At 39.4% G+C, this 25,201-nt stretch overlaps 1 protein-coding gene across 6 annotated transcripts; it reads left to right on the top strand.

Moving 5' to 3' along the window:
• The first annotated feature begins 17,802 nt into the window (after nucleotides 1–17,802).
• LOC133743516 (two-component response regulator-like APRR2) lies at nucleotides 17,803–23,858 on the top strand. Of its 6 annotated transcripts, XM_062171487.1 has the most exons (14): nucleotides 18,095–18,251; nucleotides 18,347–18,426; nucleotides 18,660–18,864; nucleotides 19,429–19,508; nucleotides 19,776–19,842; nucleotides 20,016–20,062; nucleotides 20,243–20,320; nucleotides 20,418–20,957; nucleotides 21,079–21,219; nucleotides 21,651–21,923; nucleotides 22,055–22,126; nucleotides 22,239–22,316; nucleotides 22,491–22,568; nucleotides 23,010–23,858. In XM_062171487.1, the coding sequence occupies exons 3-14, from the start codon at nucleotides 18,735–18,737 to the stop codon at nucleotides 23,172–23,174; spliced, it is 1,749 nt and encodes a 582-aa protein (XP_062027471.1). In that variant the 5' UTR covers nucleotides 18,095–18,251; nucleotides 18,347–18,426; nucleotides 18,660–18,734; the 3' UTR covers nucleotides 23,175–23,858. The 6 variants fall into 6 exon arrangements, with proteins under 6 accessions (XP_062027467.1, XP_062027470.1, XP_062027468.1 ...); XM_062171483.1 differs by lacking the exons at nucleotides 18,095–18,251; nucleotides 18,347–18,426 and adding an exon at nucleotides 17,803–17,955; XM_062171486.1 differs by lacking the exons at nucleotides 18,095–18,251; nucleotides 18,347–18,426 and adding an exon at nucleotides 17,948–18,087.
• Nucleotides 23,859–25,201: the final 1,343 nt, after the last annotated feature.

Here is a 25,201-nt window from a genome sequence, read left to right as displayed (position 1 = left end):
TGAAACAAACACAGCCTAAGTGTTGGAGATCAGGTACAAAGTTGTGGCAGCGAAGACTAAGAGCACCAGCCACCAGCCATGGTTGGCATTCAAATTTAAAACGATCCCGCGAGCCAGCTATGGCCATTGGCCAGCACCTTTAGGGAGTGTGTGGTACTACTTTCTCTCATCCAAATTTCTTCTTCAACTTTCCATGAACTAGAGAAGTAATATGAATGAAATTATGAATTTTCTTCTCGGCAAGTAAACAGTTAACAAACATCGTTTTGGAATGCAGATTGCATAATAGACAAATATCAAAGTAAGGAAAAAAGTGGTTCACACATCTCTACATATATAAGTGTCTAAATAAAATCAGGAGTTCAGGCTCTACGTCCCCCCCTTGTATTCTGCAGTTTCATTAATTAAGGCTTGAGGGCAGCTGCACCAACCCCCTTTCAAAAAAAAAGTGTCTAAATAAAATGTAGAAAATTATAAATTATTACTAAACTATAACTATATCGACATTTTGGTAACTAAACTTTCAGAAACATTACTTTAGTCATTTAATTTAGATATTATCTTTTATTTTAATCACTGCCGTTAAATCTACATTTACGAGCATCGAAAGATATGTTTCTTGTTAAGGGAGAAATTCACAAATGGTCACTCAACTATGACTCATTCGACACCTTGAGTGACCAAGTTTCAAATATATCACTTTGGTCACTCAAGTATTACACTATCATTCACAAAAGTCACCCAATGAGCATTTTTTCTCACAACAAAGTGGCTTTTGTGAATGACAGTGTAATACTTGAGTGACCAAAGTGATATATTTGAAACTTGAGTAACCAAAGTGTCGAATGAGTCATAGTTGAGTGACCAAAGTGACTATTCTCCCTTCTTGCTAATGAGCAAAAACCATAGAACATCGATGGCAAGCCTCTTTGTGGCTGGGGCACACAGATATCTTCAAGTGATGGGACTTCAACTTATCCTGCACATGGCAGATTTATACTCCAAAAAGTCTGAGCAACAGAAATGAAATATTTTGTTGAATCCTAAGGTGCACTTCGAAACAAATGTTGTGGATTGATAGAGAAATGATACATATCTCAGAAACTTGCTATCAAATCACAATCACACAACCCCTAGTCGCATGTATCAGCATGTGGGAGAGCATATATATGTATTTCTGGATAGAGTTCCAGCTCATAAATAAGAAGTTACTCGATCTTGACTCTTTCAGAAGTCACCACTTGAAAAATCGTTGTGTTCATCTATTTGTTTAACTTTACGACAATATTTTTGCACGAATGATTCTTAAAAGAGGATAAACACCAGACGAGTATAATGCAATATCATTTACAAGATCATCGACCAACAATTTGGTCTTTTATTTTCTTAAAAGAATGGACATCCTAGCCTCTTAAATAATTTTGAACTTCTGCACTTCGAACTGTTCTTGTATGTTTCGTGTGTTCATGTGCGCAAGTCCGATCATGTCCGAATATAAGATCGTTTAGCACTGGATTATTAATTTTGAACTTCTGCACTTCGAACTGTTCTTGTATGTTTCGTGTGTTCATGTGCGCAAGTCCGATCATGTCCGAATATAAGATCGTTTAGCACTGGATTATTAGTACTAGTATTAGTGTTAAACAGCGACAAGCGTGGCCCGTGACCCACCATTGTACCGATATTGTCCCAACTTAACCACCCGATAGGTGTTGGGTTTTTAATCACAAAAGGCCTCGGTACAATTGGGTAAGAGTCACCCACTTATAAGTTATATTTTATTTGTCACTTTTCCAATGTGAGATTTTTTCTCTCCAACAATTAGTAGTTTTATGTTTATTTGAAAAATCGTGTTCATCTATTTGTTTTATCTTATAATGATAGTTTGCATGAATGATTCTTAAAACGGATAAAACATGGACGATTATAATATGCTCACATCACATAGTCAGCATAAAACATGGTCTTTAATTTAATTTTTGGACAATCTGACCTTTTTAAATGTAGGATTTGTGCCCTTTCGAATGGTTCTTGAATTTTCATGCGTCCATACTCCATGTGGGGATGCCTACCTATTTAAAGTTTTAAATTTTACCCTTTTACATAATAACATCATGTTTAAGTAGTATATGATTGCAGATAAAATGAGACTCGTTTGATTTGAAGAGAAATTGAGCTGCAGAGTTTCTAGTAGCCCCCCACCTATATAGTCCATGAAATTAACAAACACTAGCTTTCATGATAAAAAGGAAGCTAGCTTTGATGCCACTTTTTTTTTTCCTTAGCTGTAGTGCAAACCCCACATGATCATCCTGTAGATCCTTGTCCGGCTACCTACATCTTTTCTCAAACAGTTTTACCCTATTCCACTTTACTTCGTTGTCACATTATCATACTTTTGTAGTTGGATTTTGTTTTTGTCTAATTGAAATGCACCAACGTACAAACATGGACCCATATAGATAATGTGATTAACTAGTAATTATGTTCTATTAGTCGACTATGAATGGTGAATGATTCTGATCATTGAAACGCATTAATGATTGAAGCTCTTAGATTGCCAAATTTTCCTAGCTATGAGGATGCAGTATAAATTGGTTCAAACTTACTGCAGAAAACAAACTTGGATGGAGGTCAAAATCGAAGAGTTCAAATTGAAATCTTCTTATTAATGTACGTAGGAAACAGATCGCAAACGAAATAAATGTTTGCCCGTCTTCCTAGAAAGGGTGTTCGTAGATTAATTGTTACGTATAAGCTTTCGCAACCATTTTGAAAATGAAGTGTGTCCTCCTATTGCTAAATCTGTATAGGCCTTGAAGTTTCGGTTGAAGACTGAAGAGGTCAATGGCCACTGCACCATATTGTACCCATTTTGGCTTAGCTGGTCATAACGAGATGTCAAGTGTTCAATCAATACTTTCAAGAAGTACCGTAACTGAGGCATGAGGGGACCGACCAGATACGAGAAAGGGAAGACAATTTTTGTATGATTGGAGACAGGTGGTTTGATTACAGCATTTTTAGCAATGATGATAATTTTTTTAGTTAAATTTTAGCTAAAATAGATAAAGGACCATTTTCGCTAACCACTTTTTTTTTGAGTAAAAGAGTCATCCCTTTATTGAAATGGTGAAAGATTACATAGTAATAGCGTCAGCTGCAAGAGCAGCTGCTAAAAAGCTAGGTGCTGAATTATAAAACGCCTCCCGGTAGAGAGATTTGGCATGATCTGCAAGAAGATGAGTCACCTGGTTTGCCTCCCTCCTTGTATGAATGAGTTTCACATTTGGAACCGACCTCAAAACCTCACCAATATCATCGTATAGCCTGCCCAGTAGTGAAGTATTCGAACTAGAATGTATAGCAGCTTGTTGTTTCACTAACAACGAATCAGTCTCAATCACAGCCGGCAGCATGTTATGGTCCAGAACAAACCTCACAGCTGCTTGGCATGCTAATACCTCTGCATACTCAGCAGACATAAGATTTCGAAGAGGCATAGCTCCCCCCACCAACATGGAACCATTAGAATCTCGGATAACAAAGCCTAAGCCTCCCTGCCTTGTAATAGAGAGGAAGGCACCATCAATATTAACCTTGATTATCCCATCAGAGGGGCGTTGCCACCGGATCACGCTGGCACTCCGACTTATGTTCCCCGCCTTGCCATTGTGAACACGAAATTCGGCTAACCTTGTGCTAGCACCTAACGCTACATCAGAAGCCTGAGAAGATTTCTGTTCCCACACGCGCTTATTGCGCTCCTTCCAAACACACCACATCAAATACATAAAATTCTCAAAAACCTGTTTGGAAAGATGACTAGCACAGAAGTTGAACCACTCAATAACATCCATCCCATCAGTTTGGATATCCCAACAACTACTCACCCTTCTATTAGTTTGTAGCACCTGTCTTGTAAATGAGCAGTTTCGACACAAGTGAAGTGTAGTTTCCGGCTCAATCCCACATAAGATACAAACCTGGGACTCAAGAACCACCTGCTTAGATGCAAGACGCTCCAAAGAAGGTAAAACATCATTACACACCCTCCAAGTATGTAACTTAGCCGAAGTAGGTATGACCCCCTTCCAGATCTTTTTCCAGAAATCATTAGTGACACTGAGAGTACTAGGTATCCTAGATGGGGAATGCACAAAAGAGTGTCTGTATGTAGTCTTAACAGAGAAACCCCCATTACTCTCCATTCTCCACACACATCTATCTTCAACCACCCTAGAGCTTAAGGGAATACATAAAATCGCCTCAGCCTCTTCAACAGAGAATAACTCCCTAACCAACCCTTCATTCCACGAAGAATTATCAAGAATTAAAGCACTGACCTTAAGAGATGTGTTGACAACAGGAGCAAGAGCGACAGGTGTAAAATGAGGGAGTCTTGGAACCCAAGGATCCTGCCACACCCGAACCTGCTCCCCATCCCCTATCTGCCAAATAGAGCCTTGTAAAATTAACTCTCTTGTAGCCAAAATACTCCTCCAGGAATACGATGGAGAAGCATGTGACTCTGCTGTCCAGAAAGACCCTGAAGGGTAATATTTGGCCTGGTATATTTTAGCAATCAATGAAGTGGGATTAGAGATAATACGCCAAGCCTGCTTGGCTAGCATTGCAGAATTAAACTCTGAAAGGCTACGAAACCCCAAGCCACCCTCCTCTTTCGGATTACAAAGAGCATCCCAGGACTTCCAATGTATTTTCCTTTTATCTAATGTGCTTCCCCACCAAAACCTAGCGCACATTTGTTCCATATCTTCACAAAAACCCTTCGTGAGTTGGAATACACTCATAGCATAAGTCGGTAAGGCTTGAGCAACCACCCTGATCAAGATATCCTTCCCTGCACCACTCAACAATTTACCTTGCCAACTCTTAAGCTTTTTAGCAAGGTTATCCTTAATATACTGAAAAGTTGCAGATTTCTTCCGGCCTACATAGGTTGGCAACCCTAAATATTTCTCGTGTGACTCCACTATCTCCACACCCAAGAGACTAGAAACCTCCTGCTGCATAAACTCAGAGACATTCTTACTGAAAACAATAGAACTTTTATTAAAATTCACCAGCTGCCCCGAAGCTCTCCCATATGTTTCAATAACATCCTGAATCTGATAACAGTCCTCCAAACTGGCATGAGCATACAACATACTGTCATCTGCGAACAGAAGATGATTGACTGATGGAGCATCACAGCAAAGCTCAACACCAGGTAGCAAACCCAAACTTTGTTTCAGTTGTAGAAGGGCAGAGAAACCTTCGGCTCCAATAAGAAACAAATATGGAGATAGAGGGTCTCCCTGTCGCAAACCCCTTGATGGGATCACATAACCTCTAGGCTTACCTCGAACCAGAAAAGATTATCTAACCGTAGTAACACAAAGCATCACCATATCAATCCACTTCTGAGCAAAACCAAACCGTTCCATAACCTTTCGAAGAAAGATCCACTCCATACGATCATAAGCCTTGCTAAGGTCTAACTTCAGCGCCATAAAGCCCTCCGAACCCTCCCTCTTATCATTGGCAACCAAGATGTTATCAGTAATCAACCTCCCTGGAACAAAGGCACTCTGAAAAGGTGAGATGACCATAGGTAAAATCATTTTCAGTCTATTGGCAATTGCTTTCGAGCATAACTTGTAGATGACATTGCATAGAGCAATAGGCCTGAGGTCGGACATTTGCTCTGGGTTAGACACCTTAGGGATAAGACATATATGAGTAAAGTTAATCTGCTTCAGAAAATGACCAGTGTGAAGAAAGGATTGCACTGCCTCAACAACCTCCTCACCGATAGTCTCCCAATAGTGTTGGAAAAATAAGGGAGGCATACCATCCGGCCCGGGTGATTTGGTAGGATACATTTGAAACAAGGCAAGTTTAATCTCCTCTCCTGAATATGGTAAGCAGAGTTGCTCATTCATCTCTTGTGAAACACTTGGCTGTATGGCAGTAAGAGTAGTTTCCATAGCCTCATAATCCAACTCCGAAGCTGTAAACATCTTGGTAAAATATGATGAGACCACTCTTTCCAATCCATCATCATCTTCACACCACGTACCCTCCTCATCATACAACCCTTGTATCTGATTCTTTCTTTTTCTATTCGACGCTTTTCTATGAAAGAAACCAGTATTTCGGTCACCCTCCCTGAGCCACTGTACTTTAGATCTTTGCCTCCAAAAAATTTCTTCCTGAGACAATAAGCTTTGTAACCTACCCATAAGTGCTTGCTTTTCAGCCTGTACACCCGCCGAGGACTGACCTTCCATTAATTCTTCCAGGCGTCCCCTAATTCCTAACATGGTTTGCTGTCGCACACGAAAGGTATCCTTCTGCCATTTGTCCAACACCATTCTAGTATGAGTGATCTTCTTTGTGACCCTAAACATAGGAACACCAATAACATCGGTTGTTTGCCAAGTTGCCTTCACTAAATTATCACATTCTGGATGTTGAAGCCAAAAAGCTTCAAATTTGAACCTGTGAAGCCTTGGCCGTTTGGGAATGGGAATGGTGCTCGCCCTTAGCAATATAGGAATATGATCGGAATCACTTGGGGGGAGATGCACCACCTTAGCATATCCAAAAATATCAAACCAAGATGGAGTGCAAATAGCTCTATCCAGTCGCAGCTTTGTTTCAGAGTTCCACCATGTAGTCTTCGGACCTTGAAACCCCAAATCCAGGAGATCCCCGTAGCCCAAAGCCTCCCGGAATCCCCTCATTTGGCGTTCAGATCGGATAGGGCCATCAATATTCTTCTCTCCACAGTTTAAGATTTCGTTGAAATCACCTACCACCACCCATGGGAGCGAATCTAAATCAGCCAAGTCTCGCAACAATTGCCAAGATTTGTCCCTCTCCATCGTTCTAGCATAGCCATAAAAACCAGTGATTCGCCAAGATGGAGTACCAGGTGCACCCTCTACCACAGCGTCCATATGATGCGCAGAAGTCGTTCCCATCTTAAGTTTCACATCATCAGTCCAGAAAAGCCCTAATCCTCCTGACTGACCTTCATTCAACACAGTTGCTGAATGCGAAAAGCCTAGAGCCCGATGGAGCGTTTGGAAGTCTCCCTCTCTACTGATCTTTGTTTCACATAAAAAAATAATTTGAGGCCGATTCCGAGAGATCAAATCCTTCAGAGCCCTAGTCGTAGCGTCATTACAGATGCCTCTGCAATTCCAGCTCAAGATATCCAGATCCATGGATCAACGTAGCTTGCTTTCTAAACCCTAGAAAGTAACCCTAGCACGAGAGCGGCTAGGTCAACATTTTCGCTAACCACTTTAAACATCTCCAACAGTAATAGTTATATTCATACCTAAAAGTAGCTCATAGTGAAATATAACTAGTTAACTATTGAGTTATGCTCCAACAGAATATATAAATTTCAAGTTAAATTTAAGTTTTAGTTAAATTCTCTCTTCTCTCTAACTAATTTTTTATTTTTTTTTAACAAACCCAAATAGGGCGACTATCATTCATCGAAAGGCAGAAAGGGTCATTACATATCCTCCCGGCCTCTATCATCAAGAGATAGATAAAGAGTTTGTGGTAGTAGCACAGTGATACATAGATTAGGTCAAATTGTTTGACGGTTCAATGCTCGTAAAGGGAGCCTATATTAACTACTACATAGTAAATAGGCCGAGTAAACTAGACTCGATGACGCTCACTAAAAAAAACTAGAAGCATAGCTCCCTAACAAAGTAGGGAATTATTTTAATAAAAAAGACTAAACTAAAAATAGGGCCTAGGTCAAAACCCAGCCCAAAACTAGCATCCCAACAGCTCCAAGAGCAGCCATAACTCAGGCCCAACAAGAATGGCCTAACCCAAGCCCAGAGTCAAATTCCAGCCACACTGGTCGTCGACCGCCGCAATCCAGCGCCAGACTTCGCCCCTGCAATCCAACGCCAGACCTCGCACCGCCGATCCAACGCCAGACCTCGCCGCCTCAATCCCACTCCGAACCTCACCACCGTGCCCACGTCGAAGCCCGACTGAGTCACGCTGCTTTGAACCCAGCCTCCCAAGATGCAGCCGATCCAGCACCCCGCCATCATGTCGTCGATCCTCGGTGTGGAGGAGCCTTAACGAAGCCGACCCGCGTTGCACCGCTGCCCACTGCGCTCTAGATTTCGTTCGGTGCTCATCGTCAGACCATCTAGCCAAACCACATCCCACAAGATTTTCAGGCATATAGTGTTCAAACACCCGTCCGGCAGCAACCCATTACCGACGAGGCGGACCAACGCTGACCATGAGCGCCGCCGGACGAGGAGTAAGTCGCAAACCCTAGACCCAAGCCGGTCGAGTTTTTTGGAGCTCACAAAGAGATAGCAAAACCAGTTGTAAACACTACCCAATAAGAATTGCCCTCTCTAACTAAATATAGTTAGAGAATTTAGCAAAAGTTAAATTTAACTTTTTGTTTAGGTATTCTGCTGAAGCAAAACTTTAGTTTAAAATTAGTTAAGTTTCGAATTTATTTTGAAATAAGTAGTCTGTTGGAGATACCTGGAAATATATATGCATCAGCTCTCTCTATTTTAACTAGATTTGAATTTATATTATTTATTAAATGAAGAAAATATAGTTTAAATGTATTTATAAATTTCTTCTAAATTACATAGATGACTTAAAATAGTAATGGGTTCGAGTCATCATGGGGGTAGGAGTGAAATCCTTTGATCATCTTTTGAAAAAAAAAAAAAAAAAAAACACAAACAAACATAGATGACTTAAAATGAATGTTTTAAATTAACAAAAATAATAGAAAGCGCCTAGTACCATTTGGTCTAGTGGCATAATATTCCCTTCATAAGTGGGAGGTTGTGAGTTCGACTCACGAAAGATTAGTTGTAGCATCTGAGTTTTTTATTTGATAAAAAAAAACAATAATAATAATAGAGAGCTTCATTTTTCTTTATATATTACTATATTTAGAAGCGAGATAGCTAAAAGTTAAAATAGATAAGAGCATCTTTAGTTAGCAATGCTAGTCATATTTGAGTCAAATTTTAGCCAAAGTAGCTAAAAAGTCATTATGGCTAGCCACTTTAGAAATAAGTCTGCATCAGAGAGTCTGCTAAAAATGCTCTTTAAGAACTAATTGACAATGAATGGAGTGACCCAAACCCTTATAAACTCATAAATAAAGTTATATTTTTCTAATGTGGGAGTGATATTTATACACATTCTCAACATGCCCCCACACGTGGACAAGTTATATTCGGTGACGGTGAGCACGTGTAACCATCTTTGAAACCAAACACGTGGGTAACCCGCTCTGATACCATGATAAAGTAATATGAGGTTTACATCTAAAATCAATTGGCAATGGATGGAGTGGCCTAAATCCTTATAAATCCATAAGCAAAGTTATATTTTTCTAATGTTGGAGTTATATTTATACACATTTTCAACCCTAAATTTGGTTTGCTCTCAGTGGTGGTTGGTCCTCGACTCATTTTGTGCGATATCGATATGGACACTACTTCAAGGTGGTTCTATGGCCCGGTTTGTTAAAAAGTTGGATGGGCTTTGCACCCTTGGCATGCGGTGTTGCTATATTATGGATGGTGGTGGTGTTGTTGCAATGAGAACTCTAGGCGCTAGTAGTTGTGAAGGGGCGAAGCGGATATGTTTTAGAGTTGGTATATGATTTTGGTCGCTTTAAGTTCTAGATATGGGCATTTCCAAAAAAAAAAAGTTCTAGATATGGGATTCGGATCGGTTTTTTATCTGAGTTGGCTCAGGGTTTAGAATTGGGGTCAATTTGCCTCTGGATTAATTGTTGCCTTCCTATAGTGTTGAGCTCATGCATGCATGTTGCCAAATCTTCTTGTTGGGGGGGCGTTTGACCATCTGCTTCAATAAGTCGAGTGATCGGTTTTTGTGGTCGACTTACGTGTTGTGACTATTCAATATATTTCTAATCGCCGTACTTGTACACTTATTACATGTCGGGATTGTATTGTACCTTTTACATTTTTTGCGCTGTGCTCTTTTTAGTTTACAACTTTACATATAATGAAATATGTCGTCTTCTACTGCAAAAAAGGTACTGATTTTATGATGTGTCAATTTTGACGTACTTTCATCCCCATAAAATCTTTATTTTGATTTTTTTGTCATTTTTTTAAAAGATGATCAAATGATTTCACTCCTACCTCCATAAAATCTTTATTTTCTTTTGTTATAAAAAATAAAAATTCCCTTATGACTTTGGTATAATATTAATTAGAGCAAAAGAAAAAAAAAACAACAACTATTGATCGATATAAAATTGTACTAGTCAGCTTCCACACAATATTTGAAAATCTGATCGAAAATGCCCCAATTTCTTCATTTCCTTCAGAGAACTCATTCCATGAAAACAAAATATAGAAGAAGATATAGTTGATTAACTTTAAAAGCATCAGATTTATAGACTTTCATTACACATCAAGAAAAGTCACAATTTCATAAATGGAATGAAAGATAAGTGCCTTAAAACGTGGGTTTCCCTATTTTCCTATGATAATGGTCAAAGATCCCAGTTTATAGATTTACCTTGGTTAGCAAATTATACATGTTGTTTATATACCATAACTTGTGAATGCTATAAATGTTTTGGATAAAAAAGCTCTAAGAAAATTCAAACATATTTATTACAAGCTTTGCGAACGTACAATCTAATTGACCCTCAAACTAAATCGAGCATAATTTATTTACTACTGCATAAATTTCAATTTATGAAAGCAAAAATAATAATGTGATGCCTTCAGACAAAAAAAAGAAACCCACATGTTTCTTGTAAAATACTTAAATTCCATTGTTAGGTCATGGGAGTTGAGGCAGTTGCCTACACACTAGATTGCTACAGAAGTAACAGAGGCTTTTGTAGACTTCACATGTGAGGAAGAAGGATGTTATTTGTCCAATAGTTATGTGGTACAGTTTTTTGTATCACATTTGCAATTAAAAAGCATTCATCATGATTCAATTGTTAGCCAAACTTGAGTTGGTGGAAACAAAAGCTCAAAAGTCCAAATAAAGGCAAAGCAAAATCATGGGACAGACAACTTAATCGATTTCTATTGAAAGCTGTGTTATGATATCAAGTGACTAAAAGATCTTTTAATTGCAATATTTGGTTGAGTGTCTAATCATGTATCTTAAGCAACTCACAAAATTTCACTTGATTATGAAAGAGTCGGCTTAATATCCAAATAGCCACACAGTTTTTTTTTAATCGAAGGAGGTCAACAATTTATTGAAATCGAAAAATTACAACGATACGATGCCAAAAGACATCAAGAAACAGTACGAAAAAGAAAATACATTTGAAATATAAAAACTTAAAAATGCAAGGAGCAGCAACGTCAAGACGCAGCGCTGATTTTATACTACGGATTGCAGCCGTGTAGTGAATTGAGTAGTCGGTGGTTTGACTACCCATCGAACTCCAACGCACAAATTGACAAAAATCAACTTGGCGTCGGAATGAAGGCACTCTCCCACCTAAAGATCGAAGCCGGCCAAGGGTGTCAGAACATGGTCATGTTGGCAGACGATCTTTCACGAACAAATACCATAGAATTGGGTCATGGATCCAATAGTAAATCACAGGAGCCCAAATCCATTCTAGCGAACCATAACAAGCCCACCAAAGATAGTGGGCCGCAGGCCAATACCAACCTCTACCCGGATCCCAGATCCGGCTCCATTTGCCAAGCCCACCCGGATCCCAGATCCGGATCCTGATACCATCCACCAGAAAACCAGCGCCGTCACACACCGCATCTCGACGTTTGTCCCTGCCGCCGATGACGCACTGAGTGTCCGCCATGCTGCCACACGATCGAGAGTCAACCGGCCAGAAGAGGTCACCTGCACCACCAATCGCCGACCTATAGAATGAACGCGCCCGTACCAAACCCATACATGAACAGTCACCTACACCGCCACGCCCACTGCGCCTACGCCAGCGGTCACTGCTTGCCTTGAAGCCAACGGAATTCCCCTCAACCGCCAACCCACAAACCTGTTGCAGCAGTCTCAGAAGATCCGATCGGAGAAAGAAAGCTCCCAATCTACTCGACCACAGCCTACTCATCGTGCCATCAGCGCAGGGATGATCCGACCCGCTAGGACCACCGTGAGAGAAAGGGAACAAATTCAACCCTCTACCCGGATCCCACTCCTTCCAACAACCACCGCCACCCTCCTTCGCTAATCCGAAAGTCCTTTGACTCGCCGGCATGACCACACCAACGCCAAAACTCTCCTCAAACTCCGCTCTGCCATCGAGAACAGCAAAAGCCAACACACAGAGACCGAGGCCTGAAATTATCTCCATGAATGGAGTAGGTTTAGGATGCGACGGCCAAGAGACGCGCCGCTCCACAAACCCTAGCAGAGCGCTAGGGGCATCTTATCAAAAGATAAATAGCCACACCGTTGGGTTTACCCCAATTGTCCAAGTCGTGAAAAAGGGTATTAAGACTCCTAATTTAGGTTCAGATTCTCTCTTATTTGTATACATTTAACAATATAGTTTTACAATCAAGAACTGTACGTTTTAAAATCAAATTCTATGGATTATCATTGCAACAAATTATTTAAATAGGAGATTGCTAACTCATCCAACAATATCAATCAATTGGACAGTTTTGGTGAAAGCTAACATTTTCATGACCAACAATTCATTTGTTTGATGCATTTATATGAATAAATAATTTTCGTTTTTGTTACTTTTTTATGGTGATCATCTTTAAAGAATGATTTATAAAAATGAGCGATTTGAATAATGCAACTACAATGCTAATATAAAATAAAGAGAAGAGTTTGGATGCGCAGTTTCAACTTGAATTACCTAAGTTTTTACTCTTCATTTTATGATTTTTAGCTTTGTCATTTACGGGCTCGTAAAGATTTGGTGCGTGTTTTAGAATTTTTTTTTTTTATATTTATTTAGATGACAAACCACTTTTCCACTCGATCAATTTATATGGGCCAGATTTACATGTTTTTTTTTTTTTTTTTTTTTGAATAAGGGCCAGTGTGGCTGCCCTCAACCCTTAATTAATGAAACTGCAGAATATATGGGGGGAGAGGACATGGTGCCTAAACCCCAAATTACAATAAGCATCAAGAGAACTTCTTGAGATAATAACAAGAGTCTAAACTAAAACAATGTATTCTAGCAAGCACCAACTAGCGAAGAGTGTTCTACTGGCTACTCCATTCGCTTTACAATGGTGGTGACATACCGGAAAGATAACTCTATAACGAAAAAGCATCATTACAAATAGCACAGCTTTCCCACTATGTTGCCACCGGAAAATAAATCTGGTGACACTTAGTTTCACCTTGCCACTAGGAGGCAGCGACCATTTGACCAAACAAGGAACTCGCCGCCTACCTAGAGCAGACACGTTACTGCCACTAGGAGCTAGTGACCATTTGCTAAAGCAAAAAACTCGCCACCTACCTAGAGCAGACAAGACACACAAGGTGCATAGACCGGGACCAAGCCCACATCGTCCTACCAAAAAGTGGTAGAAACTTATTAACCCAACTACAAACAGAAAAACATAAAAATAATTAATAATTTAGAATTGTTATTTCTTTTTATTTAGATGACAAACTATTCTCTCACTCGATCAATTTATATGGGCCGGATTGAATTTTTTTTTCATTGTTTAATAAGTTTACAGTCTAACAGTAAATATTAGATTTTTATTTATTTTTATTTTTTCATTGTCACATCATAAGTCAATTTAGAGTCAGACTATATATAATCATCTGTTTCAATTTCAAAATCACACACAAAAAGTGGAGTAAGTGTAATACAGTAATAAAATGCTTAGGTTACTCTCTCTGAGAGGTGGGTGGAGGCCGTGGCCTCTTGGCGGCGGCTCTGCAAATTGGGCTGGAGGAAATGGGATTTCCATCTCATCTGGTCGACGGGGGATTGACGGCGGCGGGGATCCTCGTTGTCGGCTTCTCAAAATTTTACTTCTTGTTTTCTTGTTCGGGGTCGTGTGCTTGGGCAGCAGCGATGGTAGGTTTGGGCCGCACAAGGCGGTGGGATATGTTCCTGGGCAATCTGGATCGGTGATGGTCCCAGGGTCTCGATGCTTGGTGCTGTCTGAGCAGGAAGATCTGGTGGCCGCGGTCGGTCGGGGTACGGACTGGAGCTTCGGGCTGTGGCCTGGGGTGGATTCTCGACCTCTGTTGCTGGCGGTCGAGGATTGCGACGGAGGTAGCGAAGTCAATTACCTTGGACTGGGGTTGATTGCGGCGAAGGTTACGGTGGACTGCTGGGTCAGTTGTCGACCGGCGTCGTTGAAGGGAGGCAAATTGGTGGTGGCGGCTGCTGGATGGGGTGCCCAAGTGGATGGGTGGCCTTATCAATTCCAGCTGGGCTTGGTACTCTTTTGGGCTTCCATCTGCTAGGGTTTCTTGTTTGGGTCTGGGCCTATTTCTGTGGGCTTGGATTTTATTTATCTTTTACTATTATTATGTTGTAAGGACTCCGTTTCCTCTGAGGAAGGAGTTCATAGGGTCTCTCTGAGAATATGTCGCCAAAAATGTCCGTAGCATCTGTGCCCCTTTGATTCTCATGGGTGTTTTAGGGTAGTTTTGGTTGCGCTTCATGATCTTTAAAAAGGTTGAATTACTTAGGTAGTGACTCTTTTGACAGTCCCATAGGGATGGGTCATTATGTGTAATTTCGCTGATCAATGCAATGAGTTGACAATTCTCTCAAAAAAAAAAAAAAGAGTCAGACTATATACAAGTTTACACTACAATAATATATTATAGATTTTTGGTACTTCCAAATGCAAAGTCCTTGATCAACTCATAATATGATCTAAATAAAAAACAAAATAGTTATGAATAAATCATGGTATAAAAAAATTACTATCTGATAGCAAAAATACACTTTGAAAAAAAAAAAAAATCATTTTTGTCCCGAGTGTTTCTATTGGAACCTCCAAATCTGCTCAGTTGACCTCACTCTATTATGAATTATTAAATGACATATATAACCTCTTATAAAATGACTATTAAGGACAATAATTATACCAAAAAAATATTATATTTAATTTCTCTAGACTTTCCAATTCAATAATATTATATTGCATTCTTTACTATTTTCATTTTCCAATTTCACTACTACTCATTAAAGCATTTATATATATTTAATAAGAATTAAAACTATAATCAAGATCATGTGACATAAAAATTCCTATCATCATATATGTTGAACGCATAATGGTGAGGGATAACAAAAGAAATCATTTTATGACCTAAATCCCAGTCTATTCATTATATTTACAAAAAAAAAAAAAAAACTAGCAGTAAAAAAAAATCTAAAAAACTATTAAATAATTAATCATGAGGTTCAGAAAATAGAGAAAATAATTAAACATTAAGAAAAATTACTCTTCAATTTTTTTTTGCACATCTACAAGAGAAAAAAAAAAGTAAAAAAAAAACAATTCTTTTTTATTAGAAATTAAGTTTTAAAGCCCAATACCTTGTGTTTGAGTTTCTTTTTTATTAGATAAGAGATTTATGTAATCTGGTTAAGGAATAAATATGTAATTAATAGTTTGTTTGCAAATTATTTTTTTTTTTTTTTAGGGAAACTGTCAACCACTTTATTAATAATAATCATAAGAGAAATTACAACTTATAGATGTAGAAACTATATCAAAATATAAAATAACAAGAACAATACTAGATGCAACAATGCATCGGAGATAAAACCTAACAAGGGCATTAAGGGATGCAATTAAGCATTTGATGAAGCACCGAACATAATCCGGCCTTTGTAAAACGGTACCAATAGTATGGCCGACCATACTTCCACGCAAAGATATACGTCGAATAGAGGGTAACCTTCTATCAAGGTAACCAGCGGTAGTGTGACCGACCTTACCCACTCCACACAAATTAATACGTCGAGTAGAGAGCAATCTTCTACCTAGGTAGCCAAAATTCCAAATCCAGAGTATAGTAGAAAAAGGAATCCGTAAAAAGTCTCCTGGATCCCAAATACGAATCCAAACAGAAGACAGACCCCAAACAAAGGCCCATCTTGAATAGCCCAAACAAAAAGAAGCCCAGGTCCATATCCACATGTGGGCACCCAAAATCTCTCTGGGCACCCAGATCGGCCTTGTCCTCCACCTCAGCCGTTGCGCCGCCGATCCAACATCCAGACCACTCCATCGACGACGGCCATCGACTGGCAAGAAGAAATCGACGTTACAGGCCGCGAACCCACAATCTGGTAGTAGCATCGTCAGGTGATCTGGCCGGAGAAAGCCCACTCTGATCGATCCCACCGTCGGCAGTCCCCCTGAGCCGCACCCCCGCGCTGCTAACAAGGCTACGCCTACCCTGGATCTAGGATGCCAAAAGCCGATCCTCCGGGCATCAGGCAATCGCCGCCGAAGATCCGAGGGCGCTGTCTCCGTCCACCGCCGAAGCACTACAGCAGCACCTAGATCATGGATCGCCCCGAACGGAGAGGATCCGAACGCAGTGCTGATAGAACCCGGATCCCAGGTTTGGTTAGGATCCGTCAGATCACGGAGCTGCCCTCCACCACCATCATTGAAACCGATTGCAGCCCTAATAACACGAGCAAAACCCGAAGGGGTTGAATCCCATCGCCAAAACGACGAGAGTAGGTTGCAGCAACCCGAAGGTTGAAGAGGAGAGATTCTCGAGTCCAAGAGACTCGACTGCCAAGGACCACGGACGCCGACGTCGCAATCCAAGAATATCGGACGGCAAAACCCTAGGGTTAGCCGCCGACCATAGGAGAGAGTGAGAGCTCTCATTTAATGATGATTACTCACATACAAATCAAGTTCAGGAACTTGAGTGAGGTTTAGTGAGTAAATTTAGTATTTGAAAATTTGATAGGTGGTGTAAAAAGCAAGGAGGTCAAGTGAGTAAATTTGGAGGTTCCAATAGAAAAACTCTTTTGTCCCATATATAGTATCCTAAAAAAAACACCAATCGAAAAAATAAAAATCGTTTATCTATAATTATTGACATAGAAGTAAAGCCATAGTCGGAAACCCAACAACCTCGTTATAACCTACAACCTCCCCGACTAACCAAGTAACAATACCACAGTCTAAAGCGGCCCAAACAGCGAGCCACCAACCTAATCTGCCTCACAATAAACTGTCCAAAAGATCTACCTCTCTTAGACTAATTGACCCTAACAAGAAGAGGAGGAATCAATGAAAGCATAGAGGAGAGATTTGAAAAGATCAAAGACACGCCTCAAATAGGTCTTCAAAAGACCGAGCATCGCATCACCAAATCAGAACAATCTCCGAAGGAATTCCAAGATCAACTAGGATGCAAGGGAGGAACTAGAGTTAGCGTTGAATCCCTATACAAGGTCGCCATCTATGCTTTGTTATGTGAAACCCCAAAAGGGTTAAAGAGGCAAAACACACCTTTTTGCTTGCTTTTAACCCCAACTATAATTTAAGTAAACATGAGTTTAAAAAGTCTGAAAAGTGAAATGATTGGTTTTGGAATATTCGCCAAAAAGTAGGTGTAAAAACCTAAAACTATACCAAATATCATTCAATCTAGTGGCATAAATAAGAACTCGACAAATTGTAGTAATTTTTAGTCGTCGATGTAATAAGTTATACACTTATACTAACAATTTAGAGAGAGAGAGAAAGAGAGAGAGAGAGCGGGGGGAGGGCTTTTAACTTTTTTGAGTTTTTGTATATTCTGTGGTCCGCAAACAACCGATGGTAACTGTACAGAGGTATCGGGCATACAGAAAGCGCCACTTTAAACGTCTCAGGCTTTCCATATGCAGCCAAAGAGGACTTGAATGTGGGAGAGAAAAACCTCTTCTTTACTATCCACAGCCTACAGGTTGTAAAAACACCTTTAATTTCCTCTCTTCTTTTCCCGTTTGGTAAAAATCTTTCACTGCATTTTCTCATACTGGTAGATGTTTATTTCCAAAGCTTCAGCAGAGGCAGAGCTCACTTTTGGAGATATAAAGTCGGTTTTGCCGTGCCTTTGTGCTTATTATGTGCATGCATGCGTTGGGATTAAACTCTTGTCTTCTTAGTTTCCCTTTGAAGGATTTCCCAGTTTTTTTTTTGCTTCTGACTGGTTGCTGGGCATTTGATTTTTCTTTTCTTCATTTTCCATATGTATGAAAGGTATCTTTGTCTTTGTTAGTTCTCCTCTTTTGGCAGAGATTTTAGATCTTTCACTCCAGTAAAATCTATCTCTTTCTTGTTCCTATACAAGTCAGATATACCAACTAAGAAGTTTGATCATCTTGTTTTATCTGCTTAACTTCATCTGGGTTTGGGAATAAGATCCAACACTTTGGTATGCAAAAGCTTTCCATCAAAGATCAGTCTATGTTATAGTGTTTAATGACTTGTTATTACAAAAACACATTCAATTTGCAACTGGGTGTTTGCAGCATGTATGATTTAGTGTTGGGAATCTTTCTGAGTTAAAATCAGCAATATCCCAGTTCATTCTGATTTTTAGTTCTTGTAAGACACTTAGATCAAGCAAAGATTGGCTCTGATGTGTGATTCTTGTGGATCTCGCAGAATTCATTGAAGGCTTATGAGCTGTTATCTACTACATTGTTCTAGGACGGCCTGAGAAACGATGCCAAATCAGCTATGGTTTGCACTGCCAGTGATTTGGAAGGGTGGAAAGATTTCCCAAAGGGCCTTAGAGTTCTTCTCCTTGATGAAGACACAAGTTCTTCTGCCGAGATAAGATCAAAGCTTGAGGCCATGGATTATATTGGTCAGAGATCTTTTAATCACTCATGTTCTTCTTAGTTCTGGTTTTTATCTGAAGAGTTCCTTAATTAGAAATATTAATTTCACTCCTTTCCACTTCTTTTTAGTTTTCCACCAGTATACTGGTCCCCTTTTCTTTCTTCTCGAAAGCATCTCATGATGCTTCTTTATATGGTTGGTTGGATTCTGGCTTTGGTTTTATGTGGTTTTGTATTTTAGTCATATGGAGGTTAGAAATGAACCTGAACAGGGAAGAAGAATCAATTTCTTGCAATTCTCAACACCTCAGTAATTTTTTTTTCTCACTAAAGAATTAAAATAATGGTCACATATAATCTCTTTGGATCTACTTGGTGAAGTAGCTGGCTTTAATTTCTTTATGGGGAGTTCTGCCAAAATTAGAATATACTCGATGAAGGGGAGAAATCAAAATCCTGTTGTTTAGATGTAGTGTTGATTTACTTCAAGGTTTCTCTGTCTTATATTCCACATGCTTGTGCACTTGTCTCTTTTGTGTACACGTCTAGCCATCTACACATTTCGTTTAACATCACCGTGTCTGTTGCAGTTACTACATTCTGCAATGAAACCGAAGCATTGTCAGCATTTTCAAGCAACCCTGAAAGTTTCCATGTTTCAATTGTTGAGGTAATGAAACTAGAACTCAATTTAATGATTTGGAGAAAAGTTTAGCTTGCATCTGTAAAGTATTGGTTTTTATTTGCTGATTTGAGACATTAGGACCAAAAGATCCAGTCTGTTCTTTTGTGGAGTCACTTTCCAGAAAAATGTATTTAGCTCAGCCTGTTGCAGCTTATTCAGTTATATGAGCATTGTGATCGTTTATCGATTCTCTTGAATTTCTTGTTGTGTCATTCCTATAGCCGTATTATTCTAAATTAAACATGGTCCCAGGTAAATACAAGCAAAGGTGATTGGGGTTTCCAATTTCTTGAAAATGCCAAGGACTTACCGATCATTAGTAAGTTTACAAGAAAACCTACTATTCTAAGTTACCCATAAAATTCTCTTGTTGATTTCTTATTCATTATATGTGTTTCTCTGATTCTACTTTTGTTCAAACAGATTGTCTTTTAATCATCTAACAACTTATTACATAGTTTTTAATTGGAATTTACTAAATCTTTCTTGCAGTGACTTCAAACATTCATTGCCTGAACACCATGATGAAGTGTATAGCGGTGAGATATTTTCTCTGACCACTTAAGTGACCTATTGAATAAGTATTGCCCAGCACAGTGAAATCTCTTCTTTGAAATTTCAAATAATTAATGAGTTTTAATGTTTGATTCTTCAACTTAGGCCTATCCTATTGTTGATCATACTTCGTTTCATGCATGTATTTGACAATTTACTTCCAGCTTGGTGCAGTTGAGTTTCTGCGGAAACCTCTTTGTGAGGACAAACTTCGGAATATTTGGCAGCATGTTGTTCATAAGGTCCGTTATAGTATGGTAATATTGTGTCAAGAGTTACTACAAAGTATGATGAACATTCTGCAATTAGAAAGTTTCTGATTTTGTAAATTCTGAGCAGGCATTCAATGCAGGAGGGAAAACCGTCTCTGAATTAGTCAGGCCTGTCAAAGAATCTGTAGTACCCATGTTGCAGCCCAAACTGGAAAATGAACCACCGAAATGCAAAATCTCAGTAGTAACAGAAAACGCTTCAAGGGTTCTTGAACATGACCATGAACAATCCACCGGAAGTGATAAGTACCCAGCTCCTTCAACGCCACAGATAAAACAGGGATCTCGTTTACTGGATGATGGGGATTGCCAAGATCAAACTAACTGCTTATCAGAGAAAGAGAGTGGGGAGCACGATGGTGAATCTAAATCTGTCGAAACTACATGTGGCAATGCTAACGATACTCTTCAAATAAGTGAACCTCAGATGCCTGAGAAGATAGTGGTCAAACAGGAAAAGGACCCTGCTGATGTTTCTAAGAGTGATATTAATTTGTCTCAGCCTCATATTAGAGATGGTACCAATGATACTGGTCGTGCTATTGAAAATCTGAGTAAAGCATCAGGTCTCAATCATTCATACAAATCTGGTAGGAAGAAGATGAAGGTAATCTTGTACGCATGGTACTTCTCTATGAAAAAATATTTAATCTACTAGTTTCGATGATCATGATTTCAGTCGGGGAGCTTGACAACCTGAGTACATTTGTGTTTATGTTTGGTTTCAGGTAGACTGGACACCAGAACTGCACAAGAAATTTGTCCATGCGGTGGAACAATTGGGTGTAGATCAAGCCATTCCTTCTCGAATACTAGAGCTTATGAAAACTGAAGGTTTGACAAGGCATAACGTAGCAAGCCATCTCCAGGTTGGTATTATACTAGCTCTTTAATAACCAATCAAGTTTTGTTTCAGTAGAAATTACTCGTCTGTGATGGGAGCCATTGTTCGAAACCTGTTTAGATTTTCTCTTTAGATTGTTTAATGAGAAGCCTATGTAAACCAACTATAATTGTACTAATTTAGGTGTTGATTAATGAGACATAAAAGTAGAAAAAGTTCAGTGGAAGTTGTCTTGATTTCCATAGAATTCCCATAGATCAGCTAAATATGTGTCCCCAACTCTTTTTCTACCTCGCATGTTGTTGTTATTGTTTGAAGTAAGGGTCGTCAGTCATTGAGTCCTCTTTTGGAATAACCATACCTTATTGGAATTGGTATTCAACTCAAATGAGATAACTTTATCTCCCCCCTGCTCTATTCAACCTAATGAAATAATTGACTATTGTTGTGATGCAGAAGTATCGGATGCACAAGAGACACATCTTGCCCAAGGATGAAGACCGCAGACTGTTACATCCTAGAGATCCAAATCAAATGAGTTATTATCCTCATAAACCCATCATGGCTTTTCCCCCATATCATTATAACAGTGCTGTATCAATGCCACCGGTCTATCCTATGTGGGGCCAACCTGCCAGCCACCCGGCTAATATCCAGATGTGGGGATCACCTAGCTATCCTCCATGGCAGGTGTCAGAAAGTTGGCATTGGAAGCCTTCTTATCCAGGGGTAATAATGTTGGTCATTACTGTACCCAAAAAAAAAATAATGTTGGTCATTTTAAGTACAGTTATTCTCTTTCGTAAAGCATGTTATTCATTTGGAGATCCTTTGATAATTGCATCATTTCGACATTACAGTTGCATGCTGATGCTTGGGGTTGCCCTGTAATGCCTCAACCTCTGCAAGGTGGTTATTCCTCTTATCCTCAAGTGAGTATGCCGACGACAAGTCTACACTTTGTTTTTGCACAAGTCATCAACTCTGTTTTGTCAATTATTTACCCAAATCTTATTTCATACTACGTTTCTATATTTGATGCAGATTGCATCAGGGGTTCACAATACAAATGTAGTAGACAATGGCTGCAGCATGCCACATTACTCTTCGAAACATCATCCGGTACTACCACACAGCCTTAGTTTATGCACATTGCTCAAAATCTGGACACTGCATTCCATTTCTGATGTGCAATTAAGCCACAAATATATACCTTGTAACCAATATTGCAAATCGCTCCTTGACTTGAACAATCATTTATCCTATTGTTTCATACTCATTGTTTCTCTAATGCAGATTGCATCAGGGTTGAACAACACAAATGTAGTAGATAATGGCTGCAGCATGCCACATGATTCTTCTGAACTTTATCCGGTAATACCACACACCCTTAACGTATGCACATTGCTAAAAAAATTTGGTCATTGCATTCCGTTTCTATGATGTAGTCAAACCATCATTGCAATCTGATCCTTGAGTTGTAGCGAATCCCAGTTAAGTTTCAATCCTTTGCTTGTCCAATAGAAGCAATATGAAAAGGAATCTATGGTACTTGTGACAAAACAAAATGTAAAGAGAGAACAATGTCGGATTGAGTGGCATTGCATGGGACAAAATAATGTACTGATATGTATGCTTATCATGTCGGTTGTAGATTTGATGTACCTACTTGAATCAGACAACTCACGAGTGTTATAACTTGCTTTCAAATAATGCACATGCAGAATATAAGTGGTGGGGTATTGACATAAACCAAACGTTAAAAAATGCTCATCAAATCTGATTTTTTGGTTCCGTGGGTTTTATCTTATGCAGGCAGAGGAAATCATTGACAAAGTTGTGAAGGAGGCAATGAGCAAGCCATGGCTACCCCTTCCTTTAGGCCTTAAGCTTCCTTCCACTGAAGGTGTACTAGCTGAACTCTCAAGGCAAGGCATCTGCAACATCCCTCCTCGGATGAACGGCTCTACCTCCCGTTGACGTGAACCGGCTGCCCTTACGGTCCCCCCGATTCACAAGCTAGGTGGTCCACGGTGAATTAACATGATGAGGACGTACGCATCCCAATTACCACGTCATGTGATTAGCTAATGTGGTAAGAAGAAATACGATGTCTTTAGGATTTTTAGATTTAACATGTGTCCAACACTTGATTGATGAGGACCAAACTAGCTATTGTGGTCTCAGAGCTACCTGAGCTGTTTGTACAAACATGCACGAGTCAAGTCAGATGTAGACACACGGAAATAAGTGACTTAGATCCTATCCCTATTTGGAAACTAATGGTCTCCTGAGCAGCATTAGAAGGCTGAGGTCGGGCCACGTTGGTGGAATCCTGCCCATGTAAAATTTCAATTCTGAGTGTAAATAGTGCCAAACACAAATGAGGGGGGCCTTCCCTTTTTATCTGATGTGATCTGTTCTGTGAGGTCCTTTTTGGTGCTGTTGGGTTGGTGACGTAGGTCATGCAGTGTTGCTGTCTAATAATGGAGGGGATAGCAGTGTAACACTACTGTTGCTCTGCCCCATGAGGCACTTGTGAATTATTTCAACAGAAAGCTTTACAAGTGGATGCTGACTTGGGGCTTATCTTGTTTGTATCATTTAAGAAAAATGGACCAAACTATGTTTGGTCAAGTTTCACTCACATTAGAGTTTTGGTGATCTGCTTTGCATTCCGCAATTTTGGTCTTTGTGTAAAAGTAGCGTACTTCTCACGCATATGGTCTAAGCGGTCCATTTTTCATTGTCGACTTCAGCAATAGGAGTGCTTGAATCATATAACGAGTACAGAGAAGGTTTAGTGTTTGAATCATATATGGAGTAATAATACAGAGAAGGCAGGAAAATGGATGGTGGAGCCAAATCCCACGAAACCAAACTTGAAGTAGTGCCAATGTACAAGGTACAGAGATTGAATGAAACTTACAATCAACCTCGAATCGTACGAACTTCGAATCTCGAATACTTATTAATTCTATAGCTTAACCGCTATAATCGACCTCTGTTGTCATGAGCTTGGTATGTCTAAATTGGGACAAAAATGCAACTAGAACAACACCTCTGTAGCCCCAACGTTCCCTTTATAAGGTCGCATTGCTGGTAATGATGTTAATTTCAGTATTCTCGAACACAAATCAACAAACCACCTGTTAAATTCAAAACTCATGAACAAAAATGCAATCTAACAAAATAAAAATAAGAACAATTGCAATGTCTTCTCGCTCCTAATTAGTCATCATGCGCTATTGTTTTCTGGATCTAAAGTCCAAGATTTACATGCTTAAATGGTATAATCAAAATGTTAAATCTTCTATTGATTTACATACAAAATGATGATAAATTGCGGCCGCTAATGATGACAACGATCTTTGATTTGTGCGGCTTGTAGCTCTAGCGGTAAGAGCACTTACTCATACCTCCAAGGTATAGATATTGAACTCTCCCTGTTCTCTCAATATCACAGTAATTATCAAAGAAAAAATGATCTTGGATTTTCGATTCTCATGATGATAGCTCAACGTGGACGAACCAGTACACTTTGGAGTAGTGCCAAAAGACAACCGCAACCTGGTTATTATTAGGGCAGGAATATATTAGATGGGACGAACCAGTGACAAGATTGACAAGCCATAAAGGCTGGAAGTCTGGAACATATTCGTACGGTTTTCAAAAAGTTCCGCTCAGGTTTAAATTTTGGCGGTAAATGCAATTGGTTTCTTATTGGGCCGTTTCCGGGTCAATCCTTGTGCTTGTATTGTCTTTGGGCTTTCGATGAAGTTATATAGTGAAGGTCTTATCCTTTTCTTTTGTTTTTTTTTTTTTTTTGTCGTCAAGAAATCTCAATACTTTTTTTTTTTTTTTTGAATTTAAAATAGAGTATTAGGCGATATTAGCACCTCGTTAGTAAGATGAGCAAATGTTCAATGAAGGCCCTTCATGTGGCCTCATCAAAATTTTGGGAAAAATTGTGAAAGAAAATCCGAACAGAATGGGAAATAGTGTCG

The sequence above is a fragment of the Rosa rugosa genome, chromosome 4 (assembly GCF_958449725.1).
Source record: "Rosa rugosa chromosome 4, drRosRugo1.1, whole genome shotgun sequence".
NCBI classification, from domain to species: domain Eukaryota; kingdom Viridiplantae; phylum Streptophyta; class Magnoliopsida; order Rosales; family Rosaceae; genus Rosa; species Rosa rugosa.
This window is presented reverse-complemented; position numbering and strand designations above follow the sequence as displayed.